Raw genomic sequence first — 14701 nt, 5'->3', positions numbered from 1 at the left:
CCACCATTTATGTTGCACGACCGCACCCACTCCACAAAGGAGTCTCCGCCACCACTGACTCTCCATCTGGCTTTGACGATGTGGCAGGACAGCAGACCAAGTGCGATGCCTCACCTGAAAATTCACTTTCATAGGTAAGCTCCCACAAGACACACCCCTTCTCTAGCGCTTGAAATTGAGTCAAAACACACTCACTTGACCCAAAGTTTCACATAGTATTACGATTTGAAACTTACACATGCAAATAAAAGAGTATTTTATAATATTACTTACCAAATTTCATTAAATTAAGCCTTAGATTTAAGCAAAAACACCACAAATGCAAGATTACATAAATATGAAGGTGGGGATTATTGTCTTGAACAATGATGGTGAAACTGATGAGGGAAAAAAATGGAGAAAGTTGATGATTGTTTAACTTTTACAAATAGAATACAATATTTTAAGTTTATGTATTTTTATTCAATTGGTTCAATAAACATAACAAAAATGATTTTTTTGACAATGCTCCACCCTACATTCCAAAAATAATAATATTTTAATTATTTCTAATTTTTTAAATTTTAAAAATTATTTTAACATTTTACATTTTACTTATATTTTTATTGTTTATATTTTTATTAAAGATTTTTTTAATTTTTTTATTATAAATATTAATATTTTATTATGGGTGTAAGGTGGAGCAGAATATCATAATATCATAATATCATCACCCTAAACATAATCTAGATGCTATATCTTTAATAGTTAAATATTAATTTCTATCAAAAATTTGTTTTAATTCTTATTTTGTATTGTAAAATAACTTCGTGACCAGAGTATGTAGTTATTTAATATAAATATGTGGTCCATTTTGTGTCCAAAATCCAACACTTATTAATTTTTATTATTTTTTATTTTTAAATTATTATAGCATCAATTTGGTGTGCGTTAAATCAACTCTAAATTTTACATGTTGCTTCTACATCATTTGTACCGACGGGTGGACATTATATTATGACACACCTAATTCCCCTATATTAATGGATATCACTACTCTATAATTTAGTGCTAATTAAACATAATAAATCCAATTATCATTCATTTTAAAGTGGTCCCAACCTCAACTTTATTTAACATTTTACAATATAATATACCAAAGCACACGTAGTGAAGAAACCATGCATAAGATAATTTTGTTAGTTAATTATTAAAATAAATAAAATTTAAAAAAATTATTGAAATTATGTTACATTTTACATGATTTTAGTTTTGTGTCAATTTTTATCACATTAATATAAATTAAATATATTAAAATTCTGTCACAGTGATGTTATGTGAATAACAGTTACCCATCTCAATATTTTTTAAAGTTTTATTTATTTTGATAATTGACTTAGTTTTATAAAAAAGAAATCATATTCCCATTTCAATACGCATATACATACAATGATTTTTTTTTTATCAGCAATAACTAATAAATAAAATAGAACCATTTCAGTGGTGGTTCAACCCTTATACATACAACACAATACCAATTCCAGCTACAAACCATCAAATCCAACACAACAAACCTTGTCCTTACAAAACCAAACGAAAAACATCAGAAAAGTAACCTCGTACACTCCAGTGAATCCAAACACCAATCAGAATAGGAGAAAGAAACATAGATAAAGAAATTAGAACACCTATTACATGAATCATTGTAATGATCCCACACCAACGAGTTCTGTATTATTCAAGATAAACCTAAGTGTATATCAAACAACCCTATTTAAGAATCCAACGAAGCAAAGTCCAGAAGTTGTGCATTGTGCTCAAGTTGAGCCATTTCTCGTGTGGTCAACGTTAGCCAGGCCTCTATGCCTTCTCCATCCTTTGTGCTTATCAAAACTCCCAAATTTTTTATGGGCATACCAATGGTGGTCGCGTACGTTGGCTTTCCCCATCCAAAATCAACCTCATAGAACCCAAACCCTACCCAACTGGTAAACGCACAAAATCGATGACCCTTTTCTGCAGCCATTGTTCTTGCTTCTTCTAAACCCTTAACAACCTCAACAAACTCAACATCACTCTGAAGTTTCCTTATATAATCTCCATCAACTTTTCTTATCGTTTCTCTCACTCTCTCTGCCAAATCACGCAACCCTACACCCCCCTCAACTTCCACCAAGGAAGACACAGCGTATTGCCAAATGTTTCCAATGGAATCCTTCGACAAAGCTGGGACCATTCTGCTGCGAATGTTCACAATGTGGCATACGGAAGAAGCGGCAACGTTTTCTTCCCCGGAATCTGAACCTTCTTTTGCCGCTTCCAGCGATGATTTCCATAACAGTGCTGTCACGGCTTCAACGCGCGAAGGGTTGAAACTAGGGCACCCAATATTTTGTCTCAGTCTAGAAATATTGCTGCCACTGAATATGAACCTCTTTGTCACGGTGTTTGCGTGGCCAAACATGCCACTTGTCATGTCAACGAACACGTTCCTCGGTGGGAAAAGTAGGCTTGTCTCTTCCATTGGAGGTGGAGCGAAGCTGCTATTGCCATGTCCACGTGATGTTGCGGCCCAAGCGCTGAGAAACGATGCTGCTGTGGAAGCATCAATGATCTTGTGGGAGAAGCAGACGCCAAGAGCTATGCCCCCACACTTGAATTGGCTCAGCTGAACTGCCATGATCCCCAACGTGTCCCTTTGTTGTGGTTGAAGGTTGTAAGGAGCGCATGGGAGAAGTTGGTGGAGGTTGTGAGGTTTAGGGTTTTTGAGAATGTTTGAGAGGGGAATGGGGAGTTTGGAGTGGATGAAAATAACACCCTGATCGTTGCAATCAATGGTTGAGTTGCCTCTGAGTCTTCCGCAAAATGGGTAGTAGAGAGTGAGGAGTTTTGACAGAGAAGTTTTCAACTTTTCAGAGAGTGCAGTGAGGTCAGTGGCGAAGGTTCTGACATCGGAGGCAGAGTAAAAGAGGAGAATGGGAACATAGAATGAAGGAGCCAATTGATCAAGGAAGGAGAGTTTGAAGTTGTGAAGATGATTAGGGGTTGGGGAAGATGGCTTTATTCTCTCATTTGAGATAATCTCATTTTTCTCACCCATTTCAATTTCTCTCACAAGATATTAGTATATGACTATGGTATTCTATGTGAATTGCACCCTTATATATAGAGATAATTTCTGCATTAATTTTAAAATATATATTGATAATTCTGAAGAATATGTACTATTAGAACCAAGTTATAACATTTTTTTTATACACAAATTTCTTCTGATTTTATCATTATTTAATATATTTCATTTTATTAGTATAATGAAATATTTTATCATTTCATATGAATTATTTTTTAATTTAATATTAATGTACAATTTTTATTGGCTAACTAACTTCTCATTATTTCCTTAATTCCTTATTTTAAGACAACAACATAGGAAGAAAGAAAAAGCATACTCTCACGTTTCTACACCAAATCTTACATATCAAATAAAATAACCTTCCTTTTCAATCACTTTCTTCACTCCATTTCAAACCACTATATCAGATTTCGAGTGAATTCAATCTGATCGTTCGGATCTTGCTGAAGTTGCTTTAACAGAGAGAAATTCATCTCACACTACAGCAGCGTTCTCAACGTTTCTATTGAGGACGAAAGTTTTCGTATTGTTGCTGCTGTTTCTTCCACCGTTGGATCAGGCTGAAATTTTGTCATAAGGTTCATACCTCGTGGTGCTCTAATTGGACCGTTCGGATTGTTCAAAGGTCACCGAAAGAGTGACATATAAGCCGTGTACGATAGTTACAGTTTTGTGAGTTTTTCAGGTTTTTTGTTCTCTGTTTCATCTCTGTTGTATTGCTATTTGGCTGGTTATTAAGCACAATTTGTGCTGTGATTTGAGACTATCTTGTGACTGGCTTGTGCCCGTGGTTTTTACTTCTCACATTAAGAAGGTTTTCCACGTTAAATTTTTTGTGTCTTCCTGAAGTGTGTTTTATGTTGCTGTCATTATTTGTTATTGCTCCTCACATATTCTTGCTTGTTGGAGAAACTATTATCTCTCGTTGAGTTATTATTTTTATTGTGTTGAATATCGCATAAGTTATATTCTATAATCTATACTTACTTCAGAAATTATTATTATTTATTTAAAAACCTCTCAAAAAGTTAAAATCTCTTGAACAATCTTATTGGTATAATAACTCTTGAAGTTCTACATCAGGGTTTGGTGCAATTGTGTGATGGCAGAATGCTTTATGCAGGGAAGTAAATGCTGGTCTGGTGCTAGTTTCTTATGATCCTTTGGAGGGTGTCACTATTAGTTTTAGACACTTGTTTGTTTGGCCAATCTTTACATTAATTCTTTTCGGGTTTAAAGATATAATATTAAATTTCGACCTTAATTATATGTTTAATATTGTGATTTTGTGTAAGGGAAATAATATTTTTATTAATTTATTATTATTGATAAAGAAAAAATAGTTTTCTCTTAACAACTATATTTTTCTTCATCATGACGAGATAGTTCCAGAATTATTATTTTAATAATTTTTAATATTATTTAATTAGAAATTTATTTTTTATTATATATATTTTTTTAAAACTGCCACGTCAAGTATTATACCAGTACCAGGGTTCTCAAATATCATTGATGAAATTTGTAAATATATCACCACTTTGTAGAAGTAAAATGTAGGGATAAGCATAATTAATTAATTATAATATGTTAACAAACTTGTGCGATTAATAAATTGTACTGTTTTTTCCTTAAACAATTTCTTTTATTTAAAAAATGTTTTATTTTGCCGAAAAAAATATTATCTAAATTACTTTATTGTTCAAAACGTTATTTCGAACTAAAATAAAAGAAAGTTTATTTAAAACAAAATCCAATAATTTATTGAGAAGAGAGTATATTTGATTCACTATAATATTATCTTGTGAAAAGAGCTATGAAAACTTCTAAATCTATCAACCAAGTTGCTTGTAGAAGTACAATTGAATTTAATTCAATTTAGTAAGATGTTGAATTTGTGTTTTATGGATGAAAAAATATAGTTTGGAAAAGAGATTCTATTATAGTTTAGCAATCAGGTATTTTAGTGGAGAATAATCTTTAAAAATTATTATCAATAGTTGTATCAATAATATAATTATAAAAAGACACCTTAAATTTTATGTTTTTGTAAATAGACTCTCTAAATATTAATTTCATTATCCGTAAACTTTATCCTTTATTATAAATAGATGGCTTTAAGTTTAAAATAATATATTCTTAAAATTTATTATTCTTTTTACAAATAATTCTTTATGTTAAGTGTCACTCATTTTCTTTATATAAAAGCTTTCATGTTAGACATTACTATTCAACTTGACATCTTAGTTAAACTGATATCTCAAGTAATAACAATCATCTACCATCACATGAAAAAAAAGTATTATTGAAAAGAAGAAAACAAAAATATGGAGAGACTAGACCAAAACCCATATGTTAAGAAAAACAATACTTAGGTAGACTATACTTATTCATAAATAATTCTAAGAACAGACTAGCTAGAAGTCTATTGTACCAATGAATTGATTATTTATGAATAAATCCTTAATTAACCAACTTATCCGTACTCGCATTCCCTTCACAAAAAATATGAGTAATCCTAAACCCGATTTTCCCACAGTAATTAAGACAAGTATTCCATCGATTACGAAGCAACCACAGAACATTAGTCCTAGCAGTAAACGCAGCACAAACCAAGGTAGAATCACATTCAAGCCATGCATTAGTAAGCCCCATATTTTGAGCTTCCTCCATAGCATGTATAACTCCATAAACCTCAACAATCAGTCTGAACTTCAAAAAACGCAGAGAAAGCACCAATAAACTTCCCCATACTCCCATGGAAAATATCTCCACAAGTAGCAAAACCAGGATCCTCTAACAGCCCCATCAGTGTTAATTTTAACCCAGCCTGGTGAAGGTAATTCTCATATAATAGAAAGAGGACAGAGAACTTTACCAGTACAAGTATTAATACCAAAAAAATTACTCATGTTGAAATCCAACATATCATTCTTCATTGAAACTTTAAACGAATTTCCCACTAGATAAGTTAAATCTTTAATTATCGAAATAGTCCTAGAAACATCAATCTTATCCTGAAATCTAGCATAATTCTTCATACTCTATATCCTCCAAATAGAAAAAGTTATCACAACAAGCTTAATCAATTTAACCAAAGGACTACAATCACTCTTAATAAAAGAAAAAAGATTGTCCTTATTAGAGAAATCAGAAGTAAGAAAAATCTGTCAAACCCAACTCCAAATATGCAAAGCATTAAAACATTCACAAAATAAATGTTGAATATATTCTTCGTGTTTTTCACAAAGCGTACACATAGAACATATATGCAAACCTTTATTCTGAATATATTTATTTGTAGGAAGTTGCCCACGAAAAAAATTCCAGAGTAGTGAAGTTTTGGAAGGCGGAATATATGAATACCAAATGAATTTACCCCATCAAGAAAAAAAAGTCCTAGCCGATTTAAAAGTGAAACGACCAGACTCATCTAGAATCCAATTAGGAATATCATGTTCCTCCCTAACCATGATATGATTAAAAAAAATAGTCATTTGTTGTGAAGACAAGGGAATATTTCAATCACAAGCAATCAAAAATTGAGAGACTGTATCTGGAATTCTAGCACCATCAAATAACCCTGCAATATTTTCTAAAGAAGTAGTATAACACCATCTATCATTCCAGAAATTAATAAAAGTATCTATACCAACAATCCAAGAAGTATAATCAAGTATATAAAATAAAACTGCTTAACTCTAGGCCAAAGAGATGAGGATCTATAAATCATTCTAAACTCATATTTTGATTTAAGAACCCTAACTTTCAGGAGAAAAGACCAAGGGTTGTTGCTATAAGCAAAGTTCCAAGCAAGCTTAAGAAGATATGCATTATTTTCATGATGAAGGTTAATAATCTTCAAACCTCCATTCTCAATAGGAGAACAAATCATAGCCCAATTAACGGTAGCTATGTCTTTTTTCATAATATCACCAGTCCAAATAAGAGTATGAATACTAATCATCTTAACAACTAGGCAAAGTTTTTTTTGCATAATCTAGACCATATTCCTAAGAGTATCCTTTAGAAACTAAATAAACTTTGTAGCGCTAATGACCCATCTAACTTTTTTTCAATCTCGTAGATCGAAAGAGAATGGCTTGTTTTCTTGAAGGAAAATATAACTTTTTTTACCACCTCCATAACCAAGAAAAACACATATTGCGAAACAAGATGACAATTTACTACATTTTACTTATGGGCGAAGAAAAGAGTAGGTAGAACTAAAAACTTTTAGCTAAGAATAATTAGAATCACTAACATACAATTTGTTAAGAGGGACATGCTTAAGATTAGATAAGATGGAATTCAGTTAATAACATGAACAATATTAATAATAGTTTCAACCCAAAATTCATTGGGTTTCAAGAATGTGACTATGTTTTCTTTTAACAACTTCATTTTATTGAGGAATATCATCATAAGAAATTTGATGGAGAGTATCGTTAGTGGAAAGTAATTAACAAAATTGTTGGAAGTGTACTCGCCATAAAAATCACATAAAATTATTCAATAACAACATTATGTTTAGTAATTTGGGCTTGTGTCAAGCCCACCTTTCATGACATGTGCACCTAGGTTTAGGGTATCTTTGACCTACCTTCTAGATGGTTTCCCACAAATGACAATCCTACCTCTCTATCTTGCTCTCCAAGACACTCTCTTATAAATAAAGTGCATTGCCTCATGTATTTCACAAAACTGAAATTGAATAGAAAAGAAATTCTGCTTGAGTGATTAATGAGCTTTGTCTCCTAAAGTTCTTGGGTCTTATCTTGAGTGCTGTGCACCCTCAAGTGGCGGATCCTCACTCTTGGGTCTATTAATGTCTAAGTTCAAGAGGGGAGGGTTGAATTGAAGTTATAAAATTTTTCAACAATCACAAACGAATTCACTGTATTTTAGTAGAAAAAGAACAGATTGATTTTATCAAGAAGAAATTTATTTTGTACAACACCTTAACAAAACTAGAACTTGTTCAGATTAGTATTAAGATCAAATAGGGAAATCTCAAGAACAATTGAGTGATTTTCACAACAACTATATGAACAAAATTTGCATCAATAGATCAAGTACAAATTCTTTTTATTCAATTCTTTTAAAGAAAGTAAATCTTCAACAAAGAACTTATTAGGAAACTGTTTGTCCTTAAACCAGTTAGCACACAGATTCAACAAGCTTTATGTGTGATTAAAAGAATTGTCCATATCAAAGAAAAACAGTTTGAACAAGCCCAGAAATAACATATTCAATTTTTAATGAACAAATTTATTTCTTAACAGATTATCAATTAATCAGGAAAAGAAGTGCAGGGATGAGAAGATTGATGCAAGCACACTTTATACTGGTTCACTCATAATGAGCTACATCCAGTTTCACCTCACTCCAAGGTGAAATTCACTAAAAACCAATTCCAAACAATTACAACACAACAATTCTTGAAACCTACAAGAACAATACAGCCAAAGCTGAAAAGCCCTATTTCAGCACTACTTGCACTCCAAGAAACCCTATCAAGGAGTGACTAACACAATCACCTTTACAAACAAGAATTAAGGAATGATAACACCTGAAAGAAGATGCAAGAACTAAAACCAGTAGTCCCAATTGACCAGAATCGCACCAACACCTTCACCAAGATCAAGCCACACCAAGAACAAGCATTTTTAAAGATCTCTTTGAAAAACCTTTGAAAAACTCATTCAATCCTTTTTCTCACACTGAAAATCACTTGATCTATGTTTAAACCGTGATTAAACAACAACCTTTCATGTGAGAAAAGCCTTTCTTTATATAGAAATCAGTTTCAAACAACTTTTTAAAAAAACAGTTAGAAAGCTATTATAAAAACAACAGGTTAATTTCAAAACAAAGAGATTGTTTTTCTAAAGGACTGTCAGCTCATCTTAACTGAAATAATTGATTGAACTGAACTTTTGGTGCCCTAACAGAATTTCGAAAACCCTTTAAGCAAAACAAAAATAAACCTATTGTTTGTGTGCAGTAACTTGATTTTTTTAGAAAACTTTAAAGAGCTTTTTGAAAAACATTGAAACACTTCTTGTGCTTGATCTTACCACCTTGATTAGGCATATAGGATAGGTCATGAAGCAAAAGGCAACTATAAACTCACTCTAACCTATATACAAGATCATCTAAAACACATTACAACCTTCAAAGCAAACAAGCTATTTTCTTCATCAAACACACACTAAGACTTGGCAGAGAAGAAGCTTCATCCATCTTCAACACTCACCACTCATCTATTCATCCTTTTCCTTTCTTATTTACGCCATTTCCATTCCTTTGTATGTCTTTGGGTTTTTCCATCTTATTTCTTTCCATCATATGTTTTTATTTCCATACCTCATCATCATTAACACCATATAATTGTGTTTTTCTCTTTACCCTCTAGAAGTGAACCCTCACACTTACTTAACCACTTGATTAAGTTCGTGTCCAGTAGGAATCTTCTTTGGGTTTCTCACCATAATTGCTAATTAAAAAAAATTCCTAAACAAACTGCAACCCATAAAATATGCAATCCTAAAATCAACTCACATCAGTTAGCTTGCAGCCCGTTATGAAAAACGCGTGTCAGACTCACTATTTTGACACATTGACTCGCTTAAGCCCACCCTACATAACCCACAACCCATGCGGGCCAGGTACAGGGCAGGGTGGGCCAGCCTATTAGCCCGCATAATAGTAAAAAAGGGTGTTTCTTCTTGCACTACATCAATTTCAGAAATCGAATTCTGAAAGCCAAAACAATTGTCCTAGATTCGGGAAAGATTATTTTGGAGTTCTTTTTTCTCTTGTGAATTTTCATTTCCATTATTCACTTTTATGTCATGAAAATTAAATTTTTTCAAAATTGAAGAGGTATAGGAAGAAATTTGATGGGATGCAGGAAGAAACTCCATAATAAAAAAATACAAAGTTGTTTCATCCAGCTTTTGAAAGTCAACTATAATGTGAATCCTGATTCATCAATTTTTATCACACTCTTATTGTTGACCCACTTACACTTGAAAACTGGTACAAAAAACTTAGTATAATAAACCTCGCATATCTTTTCTATGACACCATAATATGACATTGTTCCAACTACAGGATTTTCATCTTTTGAAGTTGAAAATTGCATCTACTTGACCTTAAGAGTGACACCACAATTTTAAACGGTACTTTTTTCATCCAAAAACTTAGTGTAAAATGTACAATTGTTGACTTCGTAATACAACAAATAATGTCAAACTTCAATCCATTTGCCAACCAGATCAAGATTTCGGATGTCGTTGAATCTTTTAACACCTCGTATTTAAACCAAGGCATGAAAGACCTATTATGTTCCATCAACACCCATTTCTCTAGTTATCTTGGACTATTTGCCTTCACAATGACTTTATGAGCAAATAAATAAGGTATAACCTCATCAGTGTTATTTAGTATGTACAAATGTGCTTACAAGACTTCTGATTGATATTTTCTTACCACATGTACACCACGTAAACAATTACTTATAGAACTCATATTGTGTCATGAGTTGGCTGGAAGACCTATTGAATTTGCTTTTGACATGTACTTCCAACAGAACTCAATACTTTCTTTTGTTATGTACCTTTCAATCATTGAAGCTTCTAGACAATAATGATTTTTGATATACCATTTCAAAATTTTCATATACCGTTCAATCGGATATATCCATCTTAAGTACATCGGTCCACACAATCTAACATCTCTTACCATATGCACAATTAGATTAACCATGATGTCATAAAAAGACGGAGTAAATAAACATCTTTAATGTCTTGTAGCTAAAACATTTGTAGCTAATGTTAAATACTAATTTATAAATTTGTATTAACTAATGATATAAACTATTTTAGATACCATTAGTTCTTAGTTTATAAAATATTATTTAACTTAGTCAATATAACAATTAATTATATTTTTTTCTCTAAAATTAATTTTTATTTAATAATTTTTTAGTACATCAAATTATTTTCTTTTTAATTTATGTTTTTATAAATAAAAAATTGACAATTATAGAAAATAAATTTATTATTATTCTTGTTTAGATATTTCTATATTGTTATGATTTATTTTATCTATTATATTATTTTCAATATTTTTTTTACTATTCTAAAATTATAGTTCGATATATTAATATTTATCTATGATAGATTTGTTTTATCTTATTATTTTTTTAAAAATAGTAACATATGGTGTACTTTAAGTACTCTACACACTATTTTTATTTTAAATATATTATGTCTATTTGAAAAAGTTATTCTTACTTCATTTTAAAATTTTAAATTTGAGTAGAAATAATGTAAGATTTAGTATAAGATTAATGATAAAAACACATATGTAAAGTGTATATAAAGTGAAAAAGTCAAACTATTAATTATAATTTAAATTTTGTATCTATAAATGAATATTATAAGAGTTGAAAATTAATTAAAAAATAAAATTAGGAGCCACCTGGTATATTTTAACAATAAAAAAATTAAAATTTATAGAAAAATGTCGTGTAAACATGTCTAATTCTATTACCTTCATCTATTACTTTAATTAATAATTTTACTTAACACTTATCAACAACTTTAACTAATAAATTAACTAAATATTTATCAAGCTAATTTTTGTCAAACATAACTATTGTCAGATTTATGGCAGCTTAAATGAAAACATCTTCATTTTAAATAGACTTACATGATATTTCAAAAACCCTGAAAGATTTTATGGACCATTAAGTATGTCAAAATTTTAGAGTAATCATGTACAATAAGAAATCCATATATTTATTGAAACAGTTAATTTGAGAATGAAAAATTAGTATTTTCATGAACTTTAAATATGGTTAATAAATGTTGCCTAAACGTATAAATAAAACTTGTCATTTATTTGGTGGAATTTAAAGATGCCTAACAAAAAGGAAAAAGAGGATATTAAATAAGACATCATTTTAAAACAAGACCCAAATTAAAATATTTTGGGTTTTATATATATATATATATATATATATATATATTGTTTTGACAGTGATATTAAAATGCATATATTATAGAAATAAGTATATTTAAAGAAAATATTATTTCTCGACAAAAAAAATATTTAACAAATTCATGCATGGAAACAACCATATAATATTACACTGATTAAAAAACAATTAAATTTATTTAATTAGGCTTAATTAGTAGAAAAGTTCTCTAAGAAAGAAAAAAAATTATATAAATTGAAAATACATGAGGTGTTTCAACCTTTTTGATTATGTTGATTCCACCAAATCTTAGACTTTATATAACTTCTAGTGCTAATTTCCTTGCCATTCACTCAAGTGTTGATTCATTGATCACACATAATACAAGAGGTAATAATCATCGTGTAGGTTATTTCAAACCATAATATTATACATCTACATCTCCCTTATTCCATCACTTCACATACTTAACCCCAATTTATTCCCTAATTAATTTTAAACATATTTGTGGACATTGATACCAATCTGACTCGGAGAATAATACATTTTTTTATTTATTTTTTAGTCAAGTCCAAGTTTATATCCTAATTCTTTATTTTGGTTTTATTGTGTATGATGTTGTTTCTCATCCATCCACTTTCACTCGTTCTTTACTCCCCTTTGGATCCTTGTCCTTGTTATCTCTTCCATAAACTTTCTTATTTACATTTTCTCCCGTTCAAATCACTCTTTTCTCCACTCAAATGTCCATTCCCAATTATTTCAATTCCACCTTTCTAACTCTTAATACCAACTTTTTAACTGCATTTGTATACATTCTACAAAATGTGTACATTAGTGATGTCTCCACCACCCACTTATCTTTTCAAAATAATATGTGATTTTGTGTATCTATTTGTCATTCTACATTCTCACTTAACCAACTTTTCCATCCCCTCACATGTTTTTCTTAGGTCTCTCTACTATTGCAACTCCCAGTTGGATGTATTTGTCTCATTCAATTTTCTCCAAGACACGTTGATTCTGAAATGACTTTTCAGATACCCCTACTTTTTTTACCTAATTTCTGCTTCCATTTTCTCTCAAGACACATTTTATATCCATAAACCCAATCTAGGGGTGCAATGCAAGGTCGGCTTGCAGCTCGCTATAAGAAATGGAGCAAACTCACTATTTTGGCCTGCTGACCCGCTTAGGCTCACCCGCAAAACCCACAACCTGTGTGGGCCAAGTACGAGGCAGGGCAGGCCAGCCCGCTAGCTCGTAACATTATAGAAAAGGTATTTCTTTTTGCACCCCAACAATTCCAGAAATCGAATTATGGAAGCCAAAACATTTGTTCTAGATTCGAGACTGATTATTCTGGAATTTTTTTTCTTCTAAACATTGATTCCTCAACTATTTAGCAAAAGTTCTTATCATTAAGAAAAGATGTTATAAAGCATTTGATATATTATAATATATTTCTAGTATTAAAACACATCAAGTATTTTCATTTAGGTCAAATCATCATAAATACTTCCCAAACAATTCCTAAGATTTTAATCAAGAATAAAAATTCAATCTTTAAGCATAAAACTAAAATAAAAATATCAAATAAGAACATAATATTATAGATAAATTTCACCTCGATATATAGTTTGAAACAATTACATTCAATCCCAAAGGATAGGAATTGGTCATTCATAATAACCTTTACATGCACAAAAGGATGATTGAAAGCAAAAGAAGACGAATGACCCTATGGTTATAACTGTTGATATTGATAATTTCTCAATTATGAAGAACCCGGTTGACCAAGGGAGTTCGATAGACATTCCATACTGAAAGACCTTTAAAAAGATAAGGATTCCAGAATCAGAGATGCAATCGTATGATGACCAAATTGTTGGCTTCTCGGGAGAAAGAGTAGATACCCGATGCTACATCGATTTATACACCAAATTTGGTAAGGGCAAGTCGAGCCGAACGATCAAGATACAATCTTAGTGGTGAAGGCCAACACATCTTATAACATCCTATTGGAACTACTATCCCTCAATCACTTAGGAGCAATCAACCCTCCACCTAGATATGAAGTTTCCCTCGATATATGTGGATATTCTAATCGTGCACATGAATCAAAACGTGGCATAAGAATGCTACGTGGCCAACTTGAGAGTGGAGCCAACCAGTGGGGACACGACTCGGATGAGTCGGGGATGCTCACAAGAACGAAGGTTCCCACGAGAAGAACAAAAGGCCTTACGAAAGAAGCCAAGGATCCTAAGGTAAGAGCACACAGTTGCCCTAGTCGAACTCGACACTCAGATTAATGAGGCTCGACTCAAACCTGGTAAAGATCTCCGACCAATCCCTCTGCAGGATGAGGAACGCACAATGAGTTTTGGAACATCGTTATCCACAATGCAGAGCTAATCCAACAAACACTCAAAGATAATGCTAACCTTTTTGCATGGACCGCGTCTCACGTGTGAGGGGTAAGCTCCAAGGTGATCACACACAAAGTCTCTATGTATAAGGAGGCACGAACGGTCGCCCAGAGAAAGCGGGAAATGGGAAAGGAGAAGCGCACGGTCGCCAAGGCAGAAGCCGAGAAGCTT

At 31.6% G+C, this 14701-nt stretch overlaps 1 protein-coding gene across 1 annotated transcript; it reads right to left on the bottom strand.

The window, feature by feature from the left end:
- Positions 1-1753: 1753 nt before the first annotated feature.
- Positions 1754-3079, bottom strand: LOC137812731 (stemmadenine O-acetyltransferase-like). The gene has a single exon (XM_068614909.1). The coding sequence runs from the start codon at positions 3077-3079 to the stop codon at positions 1754-1756; it is 1326 nt and encodes a 441-aa protein (XP_068471010.1).
- Between the last annotated feature and the right edge of the window lie 11622 nt (positions 3080-14701).

Source organism: Phaseolus vulgaris, chromosome 10 (assembly GCF_000499845.2).
Source record: "Phaseolus vulgaris cultivar G19833 chromosome 10, P. vulgaris v2.0, whole genome shotgun sequence".
Classification (NCBI taxonomy): domain Eukaryota; kingdom Viridiplantae; phylum Streptophyta; class Magnoliopsida; order Fabales; family Fabaceae; genus Phaseolus; species Phaseolus vulgaris.
This window is presented reverse-complemented; position numbering and strand designations above follow the sequence as displayed.